Source organism: Rhincodon typus, chromosome 23 (genome assembly GCF_021869965.1).
Source record: "Rhincodon typus isolate 14 chromosome 23, sRhiTyp1.1, whole genome shotgun sequence".
NCBI lineage: Eukaryota > Metazoa > Chordata > Chondrichthyes > Orectolobiformes > Rhincodontidae > Rhincodon > Rhincodon typus.
The window spans coordinates 11,883,999-11,906,369 of NC_063354.1; the positions used below are offsets into that span (position 1 = coordinate 11,883,999).

A 22,371-nucleotide genomic window follows, 5' to 3' on the forward strand; every position below is an offset into this window, starting at 1 on the left:
TTTCACTCACAGTGGAGACACTGGACAACTACAAGGAGTTAGAATATTGCATTTAACCTCATGGGTTTGGATTAATTCCAGCTCAGATTAATGGGATCCAACTACTTCTTCTTCTCCTCTACTAAAAGGAAAGGCAAGGACCTAAAGTGAAGTCTATTATTGTGTTTTAACCCACAATACAAAATGGTCCTTAATTAAAAGGAAACAATGTCTACATAAAAAGGCCATAAGGCTAGCCTAATGTTAAGTGCTGGAGTCAATGTGATAAATTGATGAAAGGATTATCAAAGTCATTCCAATGTGGCACAGGATGCAAAAGGAGCTAACAGCTATCTCTCACGTTCAACAAAAATTCAGTGTTTCCCTTAAACCACTTGTTAAAGAAAAATAAACTAAAGATCACAAGTATAGCAAAGTCAATCCCATTCCCAAATTCGCAATATAAAATTTATAAATACTATTAAAAAGAAAAACCCGATTTTGTTACTTCACCTTATATTTGGTAACCCTGGGTGAAAATACTAAAGTGATGTATATGTGCATATCTGTTCTTCTTTTCTCACTTTCTAACAAAAAAAAAATTTACATTTTAACTTTTCTCTTTGGAGTTCAGCACATGAAATGCCCTAGGAGTGACATGTTTAATTACAGTCTCCGAATACTATCATATGTTATGGTGTTACAGCCTTAGTGTTAGTTTTATGACATTTATTACAAATTTATCAATATTAAATATTATTTATCCACAGCTCCTCTTCTGTTACTTGCATTGCTAGTACTCCCTTCTGGGAGAAGATACACTGAAAACAAAAATCATTTGTTATAAAAGATTTGCATAAAGGATTTGTAATTATCAGCTGACAAAGTATCATTTGTAGTCATTATATGGCAGACACTGGATCGATTTGTAGTAAGTTATATATAAAAATGTGATTGCATAGTCCACCACAAAAACAAACATGTTATACTGCCCTACTCATACGTTAAACAGACGTCATGTAATTTCCTTAAAACCACCTCTATTCAGTTTCTCAGTCAGATAAACAGGATGTTGGTTGTTTCGTCTATCCCCATCAGTAAATGGAGGAAGTGATCAGTGGGATTTTGTGTTTTACTTTGCAGTACGTAAGCTTTGATAGTGTGATTAACATTTGCTGATGGAGCTTGTCCAGTGTTGGGGTGTGGGGGGAGGGGTGGAAACGGGACATCATTTGATATTCAACTGGCAGTCTCGAGTGCAATTTTAAAAACATTAAACTGTCCCCTTTTGGGCTGCTCATAAATATTGCATGTTTGTCACTTGAGGGAAAAAAAACGGCAAGAGACTCTATTTAGAGAAAATTAGATTTACAAAGCATCCTGTGCATGCAGGGATTACTGCCAGGTTGATATCAAATGTTCAAATAGATAATTGCAGATTATTATCGTATATACACTTCTATGTACACAAGTCTTGGGGAAAGCATTGGTACCTCTTGCTTTAAAGATATTGTAGATTTACATGCAATAGTTCAGAAATGAACAAAGTTGTTTATAATCAGACATGCACATTACAGTAATGCCCATACAGACACTAATTAAAACCATAAGCAGTCTAGCATTTGGGAGCTATTTGGTTATGCATTGAAACTCATAACTGCACTTTACTGCTGAAACCTTCCAGTACACCCAATCCTTTTTACAATATAATCCAAAATAACAGCCCTGTTATGAAATTGCTGTCCATTTATGGAGGAAATCTGGAAGCTGATTTTGTGCTATGTAATGCACAAGCTGCAATGGAAAGCATCCACCATAGAAACTACTGCCTCCAGTCATAAAACATTTTAACTTGGTCTGTACTCTCAAATGAATTTTTTAATGATCTGTTTTCAACCACCAATTGCAGTTCAGCTGAAGGAAGCAGGCTTTAGATTATAATTGTTTGAAGTGGTACAGGATCAACTTCTGGTCGTCATTTGGACCCAAAGCTGACTGTACAGTTCAATAAATTTTTATGGCATTGAGACTAAATTCTCTGCAGGTGACATTGATAAAGAAAATGGAGAGAAAACAACAACTTCAATCTTTTTCAGTTAGTGAGCTGCTAATATATTAAATAATCAATACACTTTCCTGGCAATGTAAACTGTATTAGAATGGCTTGCAGTGGAATAGCATAGTGATGGAATTGCAATCTCCACACAATGTGTTCCCAATCTTCAAGTCTCCTGCCAGGTGAAGGCATGAAATGGAATGCAGGCCAGATGATCTTTCACAGGGACAAGTGGGGGAAAAGAAACCAAATCAGCAAATCACCCGAGGCTGCTGCTGCTGTGAACCTTGAAGTGATCTGACAGAATCGTAGCATTGGCAGAGGCTTGAGGGCAGCTTTTCTGCCCACATGCTTGGCTCTAGAATAATGTATGCCTTAAGTGGAATGTGTAGGAGAGAAAAATAACACATTTGGGTGCCAGACCCGAGCAAGTCTTCAAGGATTTTGCCTATTTGTTACTAGATTGCTGGGCTTGTTGATTTAATAGCACAGTACTTGTGTTGTTGCATACTAATAAACATTTCTATGACTCCAATTTTCAATAATGATAGCAATTTTGCATTTAGCAGGTTGGTAGCATCTATCAGTGGGTAGGATGTAAGAACCTTGCAAATATTGGTACATTGCAAGGTGTTATTTCCCTGACATAGAAAAGTTTGAAAAATCAATAATACACATTTCGATATGAAACTGTGTAGTGCCACTACTCATGGTATAATGGCTACTTGCCAGCTTGAGCCTTTCCACTGTCAATGCTTCTGTTTCTTAGGCAAGCACATCTCTTACTGAAACAAGAGAAGTAATTGATTTTAAGTCTCATTAAAGAATATTATACATTTTTCAGACATATTCATAAAGATATGTGCAAATGTACTGCAAGATGGCCTTAAAAGTGAATACAGACTTGACTTTAAAAAGCAAGTATGTAGTCCTGTAATTCTTTGTTGTTTTCCACGTAATCTGGACAATACCACAAGATGTCTTTTCCCAAATAGGTAACAGACACAAATGTGAACATGAAAAATATGCATGCAATTAGTTCTGCAATGATATGTCCTACTAATTGTGCAAATATGCACTGGGTATCACGTTATAAGCCAAGAGCAAGAGTTTCCAGAATGGATACGTAATCATATACATAAATATTCAAATCAGTTTTGATTGAAAGCTATTAAATCAGCCAAGTAATATTGAAAAAAACTGTGCAAGTTAATCTCATTCAGAAACAACAGACTCCAGAGAATGTGCTCGATAAGCTCGAGCCCATTTACAGACAATGGTAAAATCTGCACAAGCTCAATGTTTGAGATACTCCGAAAATTATTACAAGACTAATTGGTGTGACTGAATCTTTTAAGTATGACCAACAGCATTTTTTTTGAAAATATGGTCATACTTGAAATGTTAGCAAAAGGAAAGATGTCACTTGAATTTTGAAATGTTTGTTGGGATGTGGTTTATCTAAGATGTGAAGTATGAACTCAGTCATTCTGACAAACAGCTCAGGCAATGTATCTAATTATTTAGCAATGTGTTGGCTCTAAAACAGCTGAAGGACTATTTTGTGAAACAGTATTCTTAAATCAACAAAAAAAAGGTCTGATTACTGAAAAATATACAAATTGAAGTAAATAGATAAAAATGATCCAAATATGCAAAGCTCTGGTTACAACCCATTTCTAACAGTACTTTGTCTTGTAACAACAATTTCATCGCAAGTCAATTATTATCAGTCTTCTGCCCGATAAACAAAGTGGTCAGGAGGAATGGTCAGATACGTACTGAGGATTTAAACACACATTCGTGCTTCACTTGTAAGTTCAGACTGACTAATCAGCAAAACAATAGGCAACAAGTACGGAGAAGGTTAAAGCCACAAAATTTCATTTTTTTACAAGCCTGTCAGTTTCTAAGTAATATCTGAAATTAACCAGCAATGTCGTGAGCTGCTTCAAAAGAAAAATCAAATAACAACATCTGGAGAGATCAGCACTGGGCTGAGTTCGAATATATGACATGACAGGAGAGGTTGATTTCGGTGATACTGTACCTTAAACTTTCCTTTCTGACTTCTGGCTGCATTTACTTCGGGCAGCTTTTAACAGGAAATTACCATGTCGTACCGTGTGTTCAACGCACTCGCATTTTTAAATTTGGGTTTTTTTGCGGGGGGGGGGAAAAACTCTTGACTGCAGAAAGATGCCTTTACTTACCTACATCTGCATTACAGAAAGCTTGCTGGGGATGGTTCGGGGCACAGCTGCACGCTTCGGCGATCTGTTCCACCCTTAAAACCAGGAGCAGAAACAATGTTGCCACCAGACTGCTGAATAAAGCACTCATTTTAAAACCTCACGGAAATAAAGCTCTTCTTCCAGGAAGGGATCGCCAGGAATAAGGGTCTTACAGAAGCTTGTCCTGTCTCAGGCAAACACGCGGCAAGTTTAGTTGAGCGTGATCTCGGAAGAGGAAAATAAATTCGCAAAATGATATCTAGTGAAGTGGTGCCGTGGTTGCGCCTCTGCTGGGTGTGTTTTATTCTGTCCTCTCTGAGCTGAACCCTATTTAGTGGCTGGAAGGTTTTCTGCTGTCCCCGCCTCTCTAAGTCAGCGGACCAGTTACAGCGAGAGCTAGTGTTGATGGCCCACTATCAAAGACGCCTAGTTGTTTTTTTCTCATTGCTCTGGGCAATTCTACACATTTTTTTTCTCCCTCTCGGTTTAATGAGCTACGAATCTCTGTTGAGTGCGTCGCTGTGGCTCAGTTCATTAGAGAGAGGGAGAAAGTATTCCATGGACTGGTAATAAACATCAGTAAATGCGAGAGATCTGACCTGACCAGTCCTCAGTGTAAACTGCTATTAATCAGACACACATTTTAGCTGAAAGGAATCCTGTAAATAGTAGCTTCTAGAAGCTTCCTTTTACGAACTTGATTGAACCACTATTTTTTGGTAAAAAAAATGTGAAAATCCATGCCTTTAATTTGGAGTTCCCAATTTTGCAAATCGTTTTCCACTTGCTGCATAGTGGTTATTGTTCATGAGAATATGGATAATTCGGCGATCAAATTATTTGCTCATGTAAAAATACACAAACAAAGCCGCCCGCCTTCACAATACTGAATTGACCGGACAAATGCATTAATGACTTCGCTGTCTGTGTGCAGTGCAGTATTTCACTTCAAGTGCTCTGTTGATTAAAAAGCACCATGTGATGCTGTTCCCAGGAGACAAATTGACTGACAATATTGAGATGTCTAGGACGAAAAAAAACCAATCAGATCAAGTCCATGATTTCCCTTGGGAAACACGCATTTACAAATTATACGGACATATTGGTATGATTGTAACTCTCCAAACTAACACACAAACCACTGGGTAGAAAAGATAATCCCCATGGTCGGGGATGACAAAAGACCTCCCAGTGCCAAAAACTACTCATGAGAAATAACCCTGACAAAATAGAATCTGGAATTTTCTGTTAGCAACAGCCAGAATGAGATTTCTTACCCAATATGTAGGAGCAGAAGAACCTGGGTATATATTTCTTAGGATACATAATTTTGGACTTTATGAGTAGGGGTATCAAGTACAAAAGCAAGGAAGTTAATGTTAAACTTGTGTAAAACACTTGTTCAGTTCAAGCAGGAGAATTGCTCAGTTTCGGCAGAGGCTTCAGGGAGGATGTCAAGTCATTAGAGAGGGTGCAAAAAACGATTAACGAGAATGGTTTCAGGGATGAGGTTACATAGATAGAGACGCTGTGGCCTTGAAGGAGAAGAGGAGAGAAGATTGAAATTCAAAATCACAAGGACTCAGGACAGAGTGGTTAGGGAAAAACCATTGCCAGGTGCTGGAAGGTTTGAGAACCAGAGGATACAGTTTTAAGGTGATAGGCAGAAGCCTCAATGAAACTTGAGGAAAAATGTTATCATGCAGAGAGTGATTATGGTCTGGAACGTGTCGCCTGAGTGTGTAATGGAGGCAAGTTCAATGGAGGCATTCGTCTGAGATGATAAATGGAATGGCAAAGGCCTCATGGGAACAGGTGCCAAAAACAGCAGAGCATGACTGGGATGGTTGGAACATCCTTTCTTCCCTACATCCTGGGAATGACATTTTTAAAATTCATTTGTGGGACATGAGCATCATTGGTTGACCAGCATTTTATTGCCCATCCCTAGTCACCTTTGAGAAGGTAGTGGTGAACTGCATTTTTTGAACCGCTGCAGTCTAGCTGCTGTAGGTTGACCCACAATGCCCTCAGGGAGGAAATTCCAGGATTTTGACCCAGTTACAGTGAAGGAATGGCGATAAAGTTCCAAGTCTGGATGGTGAATGGCTTTGAGGAGAATTCAGAGATGGTGATGTTTCCATTTAACTGCTGCCCTAGATGGAAGTTGTCTTGAGTTTGGAAGTTGCTGTCTGAGGATTTTTGGTGAATTTCTGCAGGTTGTCTTGCAGATAGAACACACTGCTGCTACTGAGCGTCGGTGGTGAAGGGAGTGAATGCTTGTAGATTTGGTGCCAATCAAGTGGGCTGTTTTGTCATGGATGGTGTCAAGCTTCTTGAGTGTTTTTGGAGCTGCATTCATCCAAGCAAATGGGGAAATAATCCATCACACTCTTGACTTGTGTCTTGTAGATGGTGGACAGGCTTTGGGGAGTCAGGAGGTGAGTTACTCACCACAGTATTCCTAGCCTCTGACCTGCAATTGTAGCCATTGAGTTTATGTGGCAAGTCCAGTTGAGTTTCTGGTCAATGGTAAACCCAGGGTGTTGATAATGAACGATTCAGTGATGGTAACACCATTGAATGTCATGGTTAAATTGCCTTTTATTAGAAATAGTCATTGTCTGGCATTTGTGTGAAGCAAATATTACTTGCCCCTTGTAAGCCCAAAACTGGATATTGTCCAGATCTTATTGCACTTGAACATGGACTGAGGAGTCATGAATGGTGCTGAGCATTGTGCAATCATCGGTGAACATCCCTACTTCTGACCTTATGATGGAGGGAAGGTCATTGATGAAGCAGCTAAAGATGGTTGGGCCACGAATACTGCCCTGAGGAACTCCTGCAGAGATGTCCTAAAGCTGAGATGACTGACCTCCAACAACCACGACCATCTTCCTATGTGCCAGTGGAGAGTTTACCTTCTGATACCTATTAGTTCCAGTTTTGCTAGGGCTCATTGACGCCACACTTGGTCAAATGCGGCCTTGATATCAAGGGCTTTCACACTAACTTCACCTCTGGAATTCAGCTCTTTTGTCCATGTTTGAACCAAAGCTATAATGAGTTAAGGAGCTGAGTGGTCCTGGCAGTACCTAAACTGGGCATCACTGAGAAGATTATTGCTGAGCAGGTACTGGTTGAAAACACTTGTGTTCCATCACTTTACTGATAGTTGAGAGCGACTAATGGGGCAATAATTGGTCAGGTTGGATTTCAGCTGCTTTTTGTGTACAGGATATACCTGGGCAATTTTCCACATTGTCGGGTAGATATCAGTGTTGTATGTGTATGAGAAGGGTTTGGCTAGGGAAGTGGCAAGTTCTGGAGCACAAGTTTTCAGTACCATTGCTGGAATGTTGTCAGGGCCCATAGCTTTTGCACTATCCAGTGCCTCCAACCGTTTCTTGATATCACCTGGAGTGAATCGAATTGGCTGAAGACTAGTATCTGTAATGCTGGGGACCACTGGAGGAGGCCACGATGGATTTCCCATGCAGCACTTTGGGCTGAAGACTGCTGCAAAAGCTTTTGCACGGATGTGTTGGGCTCTTCCTTGATTGAGATTGGGGATATTTGTGGAACCTCCTCCTATAGTGAGTTGGCCATTGACCAGAAACTAAATTTGATCAGACATATAAATGGTCTGACTAAAACAGCTGGTCAGAGGCTTGGAATTCCATAGCGATGAACTCATCCTCATCTTTCCCCAGTGCATGACCTGCAGTCACAAAGCATAAATCAAAATGTGATGGAATACTCACAACTTACCTGGATGAGTGCAGGATCAATAACATTCAAGAACTTAACATTATCCAGGACAAAATAGCTCACTTGATTGTAACCCCATTCACCACTTTCAACATTCACTTCCATTCACCACTTTCAACATTCACTTCCTTCACACTGACAGACACTGGCAAAGGTCATAGTTCACCATGGTAACTCAACAAGACTCCTCGGATAGCCCTCTCCAAACCCTTGACCTCCACTATATGGAAGGACAAGGGCAGTAGTTAAATCAGATCATCATAATGTGCCGGTTCCCCTCCTAGCCACTCACCATCCTGACTTGGAAATATATCACTGTTTCTTCAGTGTTGCTGGGTCAAAATCCTGAAACTCCCTTCCTAAAAGCACTTCAGTTTTACAACACCTGAAGAACTACAGCAGTTCAAAAAGGCAGCTCACCACCTTTTCAAGGACAAATGGGGATGGTTAATAAATGCTGGTGTAGCTAGTGATACCCACATCTCGTGAATGTATATTAAAAAAGGAGAGAAATATCAAATGTTGTAGTGCTTTGATCAGAGTGTATGTTGAATTCCAAAACTTAAGACCAGTGCTGCTCACTGAGAAAGTAAGAAAAATCATAAGGTTTTGCCTAAATCTCAGGCTTGAAGGAAAGTCTGGAGAAACTTGGGCCTGTCTGGTGTCGAAGGGAAATGGCTGACAAATGCAGTCAGTTTATACGGTGGATAGGGTGGGCCATTTAGCTCACCCCCCACCCCACCCCCACACCCCGCCCCGAGCCTGCTTCACCATTTAGTAAGATCATGGCTGATTGATGCCACTATCTTTCCACAGCCACCCTGTGAAGACCTCTCAGGATCCTATCTATTTCAATCAAATCATCCCTGACTTCTAAACTCCAGTGTATTCAACCCCAGTCTGTCTAACGTTTCCTCATAAGACAACATGCTCGTTCTAGGTATTATTATAGTAAACTTTCTCTGGTCTACTTCCAATGGATTTGTATCCTTCCTTAAATAAGGAGACCAATACTGTACGCAATAATTCAGATATGGTCTTACCAGTGCCTTGTGCAAGTAAAGGGTAACCTCTCTACATTTGAATTCAACTTCCCACATAATAAATAATAGCATTTTATTAACTTTACTAATCATTTGCTGTAACTGCATACCAACCTCTTATGATTCATGCACCGGGAAATCCAGATCTCATTGCATCTCAGATCTCCGCAATCTCTCATCATTTTGGTAATATGCCTTTTCTATTCTTCCTGTCAAAATTGTCAATTATACATTTTCCCACATCGTACCCAATTGCCAATATTTGCCTGCTCATTTAACCAAGCTATAACTCTTTGTACCCTCCTACATTGTTTTCACAACTTACTTTTCTACCTATTTTTATGTTATCAGTAAACTTTGCAACCATACTTTTGGTTCCTACATCTGAGTCATTTATGAATTGTAAAAGTTTGAGGCCCACATACTGATCACTTTGGCACCCCACTCATTACATCTTGCCATGAGATAATGAATCACTGTTTACTGTTAGACAGGCAATATGGCATGCATTACACAAAAGCATTTATGTTCTGCAGTAATCTGGCACCCTGTATCAAATGTCTTCTGGAAACTTAACTATGGTGCATTCACCAGTTCTCCTTTATCTACAGCAAAAATTGCTCTTCAAAGATGATTTCTCTTTCAGAAAACCATGTTGACTCTGTCTGATTACCTTGAACTTTTCTAAATAGCCTCTTGTGACAGATGTTAAACTAATTGGCCTGTAGTGGACCTTTCTGTCTCCCTCCCTTTCTGAATAAAGGAGTTACATTATGGCATTAAGTACATGAACTTGTTAAGAGTTGAAAGAACATTAATCTTGAACATTGCTTTGTGTGATAAAAGAAAGTGTGATAAGTATCTGGTATAAATTTCAGGGTAGAATGGAGGCAAAAGATAAGTGCAAGGTGATTTATTTTGGGTGGTCAAATACGGGAAGGATTTGTGATGAATGGTAGGTCCCTAGGGAGTTCTGAGGAATAAAGGGACATTAGTGTACAAGTCCTACACCCCTGAAGGTGTCAGCACAGGTAGACGTAGTGGTTAAGAAGGCATACGGAATATTTGCCTTTATTAACCAGGGTATAGAATATAGGGGCAAAGAGGTTTTGTTACAACCTTATAAAACATTGATCAGGCCACAGATGGAATACTGTGTGCAGGTCTGGTTGCTACATTATTGGAAGGATGTGGTTGCACTGGAGAGGGTGCAGAGGAGATTCATCAAGATGATGCGTAGAATGACAAGTTTCAGTTGTGAAGAGAGACTGGATGGGCCTGGTTTATTTTCCTTGGAGCAGTAAAGGTTGGGGGGGGGGGGGCGACGGGTGGTGGGGGTACCTGATTAAGGTATACAAAATTATAAGAGGTATACACAGAGTAGATTGTGAGAATCTCTTCCCCATGGCAAGTGTGTCTAAGACCACAGGGCAAACACTTAAAGTGAGGAGCAAATGGTTTAGAAGAGATATGAGAGAATTTTCACCTGAGGAGTAGTATAAATATGGAATGTGCTACCTGAGAAGGGAGTGGAGGCAGATGTTCTTGCAACATTTAAGAAGCACCCGGATGGGTACTTAAAATGCCAGGCCATAGTAGTCTGTGAACAAAGTGCAGTTAAATGGGATTATTGTAGTCGGGTGTTCGGTGTCTGTTAGTCGGCATAGACATGGTGGGCCAAAAGGCTTTCTTCTATGCTATATGACTCTGTAAGTCTATAAAAAGCTGGAACTCCTTAGGAAACACTTGGAGGTCACAATCTTGATTGAATGATTGATTTATTGTCATGTGTACCTAAGTACAGTGAAAAGTTTTGTTTATGAGCTGTACAGCAGTTCATAGTAAGCAAGGATGTACAGAACAAAAAGACATAGACAGAGGCGTACAGGTTATATTGCACAGGGCGTGCACTAGGCGAGATCAATGATAGCAAGATCAGCATTATTTAAGGCTTGCAACATTTAAGAAGCACCTGGATGAGTACTTAAAATGCCAGGGCATAGTAGGCCATGGACAAAGTGCAGTTAAATGGGATTAATGTAGATGGGTGTTTGGTGTTTGTTGGTTAGCATAGATATGGTGGGCCAAATGGCCTTTTTCTACACTCTGTGACTCTATAAGTCTATAAAAACCTGGAAATCTTAGGAACAGTAGGACCTGTTTTTCTCTGGATGGATGAAGTAACATAATCTTTCTTTGCGATCTTGGGACGGTATTGAGAAAGGCAATCGTGGGAGATGGTTTCCACCTTAGAGTTTGCTTACCACCTGCTTCTACTCTGCCCACTGACATTGAGAATGGCAGCATACAGCTTGCTGAGGTATTGCAAGTGTTCCTCACCCAGCATCCCAGTGAGTGTCTTCACCTGCAAGTTATCTCAAGGAGTGTGTTATCAATCCTATTTGTCAAGAACCTCATTACCTGGGGAGCCTGCACTTGTTAGGAAGAACCTAATACAGTGGCCATCATATCTCCACTTCCTCTCTCCTCTTTGAACAAGCACATGCCTTGTTTAGGAACCTGCTGAAGATATGGAAATAAGGTGATCACATCTTGATCCTGGGTACTACAACAGATCAAGAGAATGCACCGCTATGTTTCTTGTTACCGAAGTTAATGAGACCCTGAAAAAAATATACACCATCTGCCTTGTCAGCTAAATGTAAAGGTCCCATGGCAGACACAAGCAGGTGAATTCTCCTTCAGTTAGCAGCTTCTGCAGAGAGAAAAACAGCAATAATATTTGGATTTGAAAATGACTCAAAACATTAATTAGGTTTCTCTCTCAGCAGTCTGACCTGCTGAGCATTTCTAATTTTTTTTTGTTTTTATTCCAGATTTCCAGCATCCACGGTATTTTTCTGTTGGTTATTTGAATTATTAATGAATTGGTTAATATTTATCACTCATCATATTTTCTGGATATTGTCACATTGCATTTTGTGAGAAGTTGCTGTCTGCCAATTGCTTGCCATCTTTGTTTTACTACTGCAGTGACTAAAGTTTGAAAGTATCTGTGGAAATAGATTGGATGTAGAGTGCTTTAAGATGCCCTGAGACTATAAAATGCTGTCAGATTTTTTTTTGGACTAAACCTAAGGATTTCTGGTGGCTCCAACCATTTACTTTCCATTGTGATTATAACCTTAAACATTTTTGCAAACAATACTGTGAAGAGCAGTTGAAATGTTATTTGTCACTGCTACTTCCAAATGATGGGGAAAGCTTATTGTGGAAAGTAGAATTAGATTTTCTCCAGATGTCAGTAGAAAATATGATGTGACTCCCACAACAGATCTTAGTGAGAAGTTTAGTATCATGTGATCTGCAGTGTGAGGCTTATGGTCACAATCAGACTTTGGGGTTGTGATGATACTATGGCTTTAAGTGTGTATTTTGTCCTTTTTTTTATGAAGAAAGGTTGTGACAGAAGGGTTGGGAAGCCTGCTCCAAAGACAGTAAAGCAAACAGCTTGTGAGGCCTTGTGTTTTTTTTAAAGTTTGGAACAATAGAAGCAGCCTGAATGGGTGGGGTCAAGATCCCAGGGCTTTTAGTTTTAGTTTTTTAGTCACAGTTGGTGGGGCCTTGAAGCCGGATTTGGAAGCTACAGTACATCTCTCCCTGCTATTCAGTCTCTCAGAGTTTTCTTTTGATGTTTTCATCTTCCTGGATTGAAGAATTACATATGAGACAATCTATTTTACTGAATTTGCTTTTGTCAAGGGTGTGGTTATGGGGAGATATTCCAATTTCTTCTTTCTTTCACTGTATTTTAACTATTGTATAAGAATAAAGTGTAATTTGCTTCAAGACTGGTAGTTTGACCAATCAAATTGGATCTGGAACACAACGCCTGCCTTTAAAATAAGAAAAAGTTAGGGTCATGGCTGTCTTCTTAATATATTTTGAAGGGGTTTGGTCTGGTCCATAACAGGGTCATCCTTCATTCTTCAATTATGGAGCAAGGGACAATCATCCATGTCAAATATGGACTTGGTCCAACATTGTCCACTATCTTCGTGCGATATTGAAGCCAGGGGCCTCAGCTACTGGGACAATGTTGCATTTGCTCCATGATACTGTCTATCCGGATTGTGAATTGATAGCATTACGATCACTGTCGGTACCAATAAATTTTAAAAAGAATCCAAGCCATTATTTAATAACAAAACAGATGCCATGACAAGACAAAAAGGTGCAGGGCTGGATGAACACAGCCGGCCAAGCAGCATCATAGGAGCAGAAAGGCTGACGTTTCGGGCCTAGACCCTTCATCAGAAAAGCATTCTGCCAGGTATATGTTACACCACCAGTATATAGACATTCAATTCTACCAGAATCAGTGCAACATTATTCTTTGCTTTCAAGGGATAATTTTGATCTTTTCCTTTCACAACCTGGTAACTTCCAAACTCCAAGCTGTCCTTCATAAGTGGGAGTATCGCTGGAGGTTCCCTCTGTCACACAAGCTAGACCAATCTTCCAGCTTTGTTTTGACTTCTCATGAGGTCACAGACTAAGGACATGGGGTACACCTTTTAGGACTGAGATGAGCAGAAATTTCTTCACCCAGAGAGTGAGGAGTGTGTGGAATTCTCTGCCATAGAAAGCAGTTGAGGCCAAAACTTTGAATGTTTACAAGGAGGTAGACATAATTCTGAAGGCTAAAGGGATTAAGAGGTATGGATAGAAAGTGAGAACAGTGTACTGAGTTGGTTGATTAGCCATGATCGCATTGGATAGTGGAGCAGGCTTGAAGGGCCGAAAGGCCTATTCCTGCTCCTATTCTCCTTCTTTCTATGTTTCCATGAATTTTCAATCTGCATTCTGGCATGATGAACCAGAGACGATTTTGGGATCGAGCTGCCTCTTTTCTGGAACTCACTGCCATCATTGCTACATTACCAACTAGCAATGAAAACTGATCTTAACTGCATGAATATCACTCTTATACTAGTGTCTGAAGAATATGCAGGCCCCTTAAAAATACTGGGCTCAATTTTCCCAAAACTTGGCCAATGTCAGAGTTTCATGGAGTGAATCATTCGTGAGCCTTAATGATTTTGCTCATACAATTTTATACGACCTCCCTCATTGAGTATGTTCAACACTGGCGGATATGCTCCCCGGTGACAGGACCTTATGACACACTTGCCTCAGGTACTGTGTTTAGAACCCAGCTGTGCAGCATTACAAATGTTGCCAACCTGATCTGAAGTAGCCACTGGGCTCAGTGTAGTGTCCATGGTCCGGAAGAATGTGCATCGGTATTGCAAGAACATTAATGACTTTCTGCACGGAGGTTGTTGACTTGCTTGCCAAGCTAGCTTCACTGATTACATCATCTAGCACGGTGACGAAACATCTGAACGAGAACAAGCCAAGTCGGTGAGCAAGTCAACAACCTCATCCACAGCCTGAGCTACAGATCTTTGCCAAAACTTTATAGTCATTCTGCACTCTTCAAACTTGCGTGCCACCATTTTCTCACTGCAACCTCACACTCACGCTAACTCTGCCATTGGAACAACATCCCACCAAGACTCATAGTCTACCATTCTCAATTTTGAATGACACTTCTTCCCACAATTGCTCTCACCTACCCATCCCATCAAGCTACTTCTTTCCCTCTGCACTTCCTATTCACTCATTCAACACCTTTCCTGCTGACGATGGACTAATCCCTTGATTGACCATAGTCCCCTTGTCTGGACGAAGCGCTGCTCCCTTTAGACTTTCAGACGTGGTCATTTGGTTGATGCACATGCAGTGTATTTGCTGGGTAAGCTGCTGCCATATGCTGTCGGTGTGTGATTGGCACAACACAGTGGTCATGCCAACATGCCCACCCCCTTGACTGTTCATTGTTGGCAAGCATAACAAGCTACCAGGCTTTTTGCCTCTGCAAAAAGGCAAGGCAGAAGAATTGTGAATATTAATCGTACAAATTATGAATTTGAGTGAGAATTAGAATTAGAATTCATTTTATTGTCACATGTACTCACATGAGTACAATGAAAATTTGACAAGTCACTTCTTACGGCGCCATCTTAGGTACAAAAGTATCGAGGTACAGATTCTGAAGAACAAATCCTTAGGAAAAAAATTAGAAAATCAAAGAAATAAAAAGTCCAGCATTACAGACCTTCGTGCTATCTTAGGTACAAAAGTACAAAATCACAGGAATAAATTAGAAAAATAAAGAAATAAAAAATTCAGCTGTCCTTCCAACCCAGTTCACGCTGGCCCTCTCCTCCAGTCCGCACTGGCCTCTCCTCCGGTCCACGCTGGCCCTCTCCTCCAGTCTGCGCAGGCCCTCTCCTCCAGTCTGTGTAGGCCCTCTCCACCAGTTTCCGCAGGCCCTCTCTTCCAGTATGCACAGGCCCTCTTCTCCAGTATGCACAGGCCCTCTCCTCCAGTCTGCACAGGCCGTCCCTTCCAGTATGCACAGGTCCTGTCCTCCAGTCTGCACGGGCCCTAACCTCCAGTCTGCGCTGGCCCTAACCTCCAGTCCGCGCTGGCCCTAACCTCCAGTTTGCGCTGGCCCTCTCCTCCAGTTTGCACAGGCCCTCTTCTTCAGTTCGCGCTGGCCCTAACTTCCAGTCCATGCTGGGCTTCCCCTCAAGGCTCTCAGGCCAGGAATCTGCTCTGGTTTCACCTTGAGGCCAGAATTTCTTGCTGAGGCCAGGAGTCCACAACAACTTCACTCAAGGCTCAAGGATGAGAGGTAAGAAGAAAGAAGGAATAAAAACTCAAAAAGAGAGAAAAAAGAAGAAACGGACGGAGTGGACAAGCTGCGGCTCAGGAGTCCTACTCTACCCTCATCTTGGAGATGGGCCATGATGATGTTATGAAGCTGATGCTTTGCCTCTACCAAGCTCTGCAGATGGAGGATACAGGTGGTCACTGCCCATCAACCATTCCCAGAGATTTTGGGGTACGCTGACCGAGATGGATGCCCAGGAGAGATGCCAGAGAGCTGCAGATGATGAGTTACCACTCCAACTTTCATGTTGGGAATCAGCACCATCTAATTTCACTCAGGCACCTGGGAAAATAACAACATGCATGCAAATGAGGTGCATTTTTATAATGCTGAGACGTTAATGCATGCAAATTGGCCCATTGCCACTTACTAGCGAGATTCTCCTCTAACCTCAAGCGGAAAATTGGATTTATTTTCTCAACATTTTGAACCTATTTCGTTCACCGTTGCCGTATTTTCCAAGCTTTCCTGCCATCGTTCTCATCATTCGGAGGCTGGGAAGATTCAGCTCACTGGGCCAGCCTGCAATGCTCATGTCTCACAGATCAATTAAAAAATAATGCGACACAATACTCTGTCTGGGCCCTAACTATTATTTTGGAAAGATTCAGGGAAACCTCAGTGCCTTGTGCCTTATGCCTCCACTTGGTAAAGCCAAACATCTATGACGCTTTCTTTTTATCATCTTCATATTTTTCCTGCCACCTTCAAAACTTTGTTGCACGCACATCCTTGGTTCCTGTGTTCCTGCGCACTCTATAAAATTGTACCATTTATTTCTGCTTAAGATATTAGTTGTGCCTTGGCCTCTTCGCTTGCCACTATCTATCCAATGTTGAGGATATGGGAACCCAAAACCTAAGAGTTCCAGGCCTTGAACATACCTTTCCCACTGCCCTAGTTTGGGTTGGAAGGACGTTTTACTGTCATAGATTGTCACAGAAACTGCTGAAGGTGGGTGGATTCAGGCATTAGTTGTGTGCAGAGGTTACAGGCTTATGTGTGTAGTCCAGGCCTGGAGCGATGACCAGGGAAGCCACAGGTTCCTACTGAAGGATGTGCTTGATAGGTCAAATAATATATGATAGCTGTACTTAAACATTGTCATCTTCGTAAGATACTTACAATGTGTTACTTGTGAAGACGGTTTAGCTTATGATAGGCAGACAAAGATTCAACATTAAAAGTATTGGAAGAATATTTCCCCTGGTTGTGCTATATTAATAAGATTTATAAACACATTGGGAAGATTTCTAATCCCCTCTCTTTCTGGAAAAATCATCAATTCCTTGATTTTCTAAAGCTTATATAATTTTAGAAATAACAATTGGAGAAAATCTCTGTTTGGATTACATTGTTTCTAACAGATCATTGGTGCGAATAATTATGGTAGGAGCATGTGAAACTATGATGATAAAGAAAGATCCTCTCATCCATCCAGACAGTCCCACAGAACTGGAATACTTTATGTATTGTATTGTGCTCATTCTCTCCCACCGCTCTCAAACCCCATTCTCAACCACCCAAAACGTTGTGATCTCCTAGAAGAGGGGGAAATCTGACAAAAAAAATGGACAGGCAATTTTGTTTTGTCATTTCTGCAAAATGATTCTCCAATCTATGTGATCAAAGCTGGTCCAAGAGGTCCTTGAGATTTGAATTCTACACGGTATGAGATGATATTACTTCCAGCAAGCGATGGAATCAAGTTTTGCTCCATTGAAGGATTTCAGTAAGTCAGTGTTGATTACATGAAATGGTGGCCTGATCCACCTGACAACTATTCTCTAGGAAAGGAACCACACCTTGACACCTGACCCAAGTCTGACTTCTCACAATCCCTGTCAACTAAACACCAACCATTCCCTCTATCACCTTATAAAGCTTAATCAGGTCACCCTAATCTAAACATCACTAAAACGTAGTGCTCCAATTCATTTAGCCTGACATATTATAAACAAAACACTTTTAAACTAATAACTAATCTCCTCTGCTCCTTTCCAAAATCTGAATACCTCAATAAAAACCACCATGGCATGGTGGCCCAGTGGTTAGCTGCCTCCCAGTGCTAGGGACCTGGGTTCAATTCTAGTCTTGGGTGACTCTCTGTGTGGAGTTTACATCTTCTCCCTGTGTCTGTGTGGGTTTCCTCTGGGTCCTCTGGTTTCCGCCCACAGTCCAAAGATATGCAGGTTAGGTGCATTGGCCATGCTAAATTGCCCCATAGTGCACAGAGTAGGTGGATTAACTACAGTTAGGGTGAAGGAGTCGGTCTGGATGGGATGCTGTTTAGATGGTCAGTGGAGATTTGCCTCTTTCTGCACTGGAGGGATTCTATATTCAGAGGGAGTATTCTTCCATTAGCCTCGAAGGTCCTCTTTCCATTTAAAATAAATAAATTTCTGAAAGAGAGGGCACAAAGTTGCAAACATAAATAATTCCATAATATTTAAGTGTTTTTATTTTGTTCTATGTCTTCCTTAAAATATTTGAAAATTGAAAACTATTTTCTCTTCTTTCATCTTGTTGGCAAAGCAGCTGCTCAGACTTGCCCAAAACCACAGGCACTTGTGGAAATCAATCAATATTGTTAAAAAGGGTGTAAACTTTCTCAAACTTTCTTAATCTTTCACTTCAAACTTAGCAAATCTGTTTTTGTTGTCCAGACCCTATGGCATTGCTTGTCATTTCTATTTTATTCCTTTTTACTATACAGCCAGAAAAGCGAACCTCTCAAGGTTCAGCTGCAGACATATTGGCTTCATAAACCACATTCTTATAACAATGTGTGTGCAACTTGGCACTGGTCCCCACAAGTCAGGAGTTGCTGTTGCTTGCCTGAGGTTGTAGGTGATGGCATTAACAGCTGTAGCTTAAATTCTCCGGTCCATCTTAACGTTTTGTTTTATGGTAAATTCTGAACTGCATCTTTGATCTCAGGGCCTGGAATTTTCTTTTAACATTAGATCCAGGTTGGATGGTAAGAAATTCCACCCACAGTAGGTGTTTATCAAATACTGATACTTACTACAATATAAACTCTGAAATATTAGTCCAATTGTGTTTTGACTTCATGCCAGCCATTTTATCCATGTGTCCATCAGGAGAGGAAAGAGAGAATTGTCGTTTGCACCATGGTTGAGACTGGTTCTTAAGCTTAAAAATGTCTTTCAAATGAGTCACTAATTGGTACCAGAGTGAATGACTGGAGACCACCCTCATTGAAAACAAGGCAATGTTGAAAGTTCAAAGGTAGAATTATCTCGTGAAAATGCATAAGGCAGAAATAAGATCAATTCTAATTGAATTCTCCAGATATGAAATGAGTCATTATTCAGTACATGCTAACAGACCTCCCCTGACTATCCACTCAAACTCGCTTACCCGTATCTTGAAAATACTGTAATTCTCTACTATTCTATCCAGAGGAATCACTAAAGTAGGTTTTGATCAGTTCTTGTTTTTGATTTGCAAAAAGGTGCCAGTGATAAGAGACTTCAGTGATGTGGAAAGTTTGTGGTAGGTGGGGGTTATTCTCCTCAGAACAGAGAAGATTAAGTGGAGAGTTGACAGAGGTATTTAATGTCATGAGATTTTTTTGACACAATAATTAAGGAAAAATCCAGCGACAAAGGGGTCAGTTGGCAGAGCGCACAGATTTAAGATGATGGACAAAAGAACGAAAGGCAACATGAGGAAAAGTTTCAAATTAAAGCAAAATACCACTGATGCTGGAAATTGGAAATAAAAACACAAAATGCCAGAGAAACATAACAGGTCTGGCAGCAACTGTGGAAGGAGAAACTGAGTTGATGTTTAGAAAAGTTTGCTAAATTTCCCTCTCTCCACAGATGCTGCAAGACCTGCTGAGTTTCTCCAGCATTTTCTGCTTTATATGAGGAAATGTCTGCTTACACAGCAAGAGATAACAAGGTGTAGAGCTGGATGAACACAGCAGGCCAATCAGCATCAGAGGAGCAGGACGTTTCGGGCCTAGACCCTTCTTCAGAAAGGGCCCGAAACGTCCTGCTCCTCTGATGCTGCTTGGCCTGCTGTGTTCATCCAGCTCTACACCTTGTTATCTCAGATTCTCCAGCATCTGCAGTGTCTACCATTTCTGCTTACACAGCAAATTGCTTTGGAATTAGACTGGAATGTACTGTCAGGGAATGTGATGGAGGTGATTCATTAGTAACATTTAAATAGAACTGGATGTATTAAATGAAAGGGAAAATTTATTGGGCTGTGAAAAAAGAGCTGGAAAGTGGAACTAATTGGATAGCTCTCTCAAAGTGCAGGCACAGGCTGAAAGGATTTGTTCTGTGCTTTATCATTTAATGATTAATCTGCCAACAGCTACAGTTGAGCCCAATTTTGAGGGAAGGGGGCACGTCAGAGACCATTCCCGCTAAGAAGATATTTCAGGTTTTTGGGGTTGGTATTATATCCCACCACATATTAACGTGTGAAGCCGTTGGCACCAATTTGGTCCTGCAATTTTTTCAGCAAAAGGGAGGTTTGTGTTTTCAGGAAATTCCACATATTGTTAGGAAATGAAAGATTCCTGTGAAAGTGGCCTGAGAAAATACCTGGAACAATAGCTTTGGAAAATAACAACTGGATGGACAGATACTGTGACTAGATTTTTCTATAATGTATGGCATAAATGCAATGATTGATATGCAATATTAGATTAACAATTAATCTAATCTAACATTCTAAGAGTCTTTGGCTGTTTATTAATTTTGTGGGAGCTAACCCATTAATTTATCTTGTGAAAGTGTAAAGATTTTCTGTATGTATGAGTCTTGCTTCTCAAACTGAAAGCAAGTTGACAATTTGTGAATATTATTTAAGGGATAATTGAGGGACATTTCTTTTGTAAACACTGTTGCTCTGAATAAAATTGATGTAACTGCTGTACTTACCAAATATAATTTTTCAAATGCTTTTCTTGCTTTTTTTTAACTAATACTTTAGAGATTTTTTTCAGACTTGTAACAGTTAGTTTCTTACTAACAATTCAGTCGATAGAAATGAACTCTGGGACTTCATTGAAAATAGGATTTGAAAATAATGATATTTGTTTTTACTCTGTAAGGAGTAAACTACTCATGAAAATTAAACTGTAGACTGTACATGTAAAGATTAATAATTAAAAATCACATTTCTTAACCAGAGAATGTTTTGCCAGCATATGATCAAGTAGGACGTGATTATGATACAAATTACATTTTAAAAGGCAATTCAAAGTAGCAACCCCATATAAATACATGCAGGCAAAATGCCCAGCATCATCCAAAACAGAACAATACATAATCATAATTTAAATGCAACTGTGGGTTTTGAATAATAAAACGTTTAAACATAACAATGCTGGTTATTCAAAGAAAATACTATGTAACATCTGATCCTGTGGCATTGATCAGGGATATTCTTGAGTCGGAAGCTTGATAGTGATGTTCAGATTTGTTGCAAACTGAACTGAGCCACAGCAGCACATTGGGGAGCTGGAAGAGGACTGCAGAACTTAAAGCTAAAATCAGCAAGGGAATAAAGTATCTTTGTTACGATTTTGGTAACAAATATCTTTAAAACCAACTCAGGTTTTTGAATTGAGCAGTTGCAAAAAAAAAATCAACTTATTCAATGCAGTATGTGTTTATAATTCATGTTTTTAGGCAGGTCGAATTGTCACATAGCATAAATCCTAGACACTGGGTGTAATTTTCCTGTTTGCAGCCAAAGTAGTTGGTCAAGGGAGATTCGTGGTGCCTGGAACAAAAACAGAAGTTGCCGGAAAATCTCAGTAGGTCTGGCAGCATCTGTGAAGGAAAAAAATCAGAGTTAATGTTTTGGGTCAGAACTGGGGAAGGGTCACCGGATCCGAAATGTTAACTCTGATTTTCTCTTCACAGATGCTGCCAGACCTGCTGCGCTTTTCCAGCAACTTCTATTTTTGTTCCTGATTTACATCATCCGCAGTTCTTTTGGTTTTTATTCACGGTGCCTGGTCTGCCAAGGGTCAGATTGACTTTTCTCACTCGACCTCCTCTACACATCATTAATTATGGAATTGCACTCTTTGCCATCTTTCTCAGAGACTGTATTGCTTGCTGCTGCCAGCACCTTCTGGTATTCACACCGTTGGCAACACCATTAAAGCCCAGCTGCGCTGCACTTCAGTTGCTGCAAGCCAGGGACTGTCCCTCACACGTGGTAATGACAGGAGAGCTCACTCGTTGCTTCAAGGAAAGGCACCTGCAAACTGCCAGAGGAGGCCATACCACTGGATACAAATTGCAACCCTGATCCAATGCAAGGCACCCAGCAGTGCAGGGAGAAGTTCAATGATCTTCTGTACTCTGGAACACTCAGCACCACCATCTTCTCTCTGTTACCACACATTCACCGAGCCAGTACTTACTCGAACTCTGTCACTGCACACACCTCTCATCAAAGCTTATTGACCACAACTCTCACTATTGTGTGCATCGTGTCTACTCATTGTCCCTCGCC

At 40.6% G+C, this 22,371-nt stretch overlaps 1 protein-coding gene across 1 annotated transcript in view; it reads right to left on the bottom strand.

The window, feature by feature from the left end:
* timp2a (TIMP metallopeptidase inhibitor 2a) overlaps positions 1-4,578 on the bottom strand; it is a 71,308-nt gene extending 66,730 nt beyond the window's left edge. Inside the window, exon 1 of the mRNA XM_020530765.2 lies at positions 4,249-4,578. Within this exon, the coding sequence (XP_020386354.2) occupies positions 4,249-4,378 (130 nt within the window). The 5' untranslated portion in view covers positions 4,379-4,578. The remainder of the gene's footprint in view (positions 1-4,248) is intronic.
* Between the last annotated feature and the right edge of the window lie 17,793 nt (positions 4,579-22,371).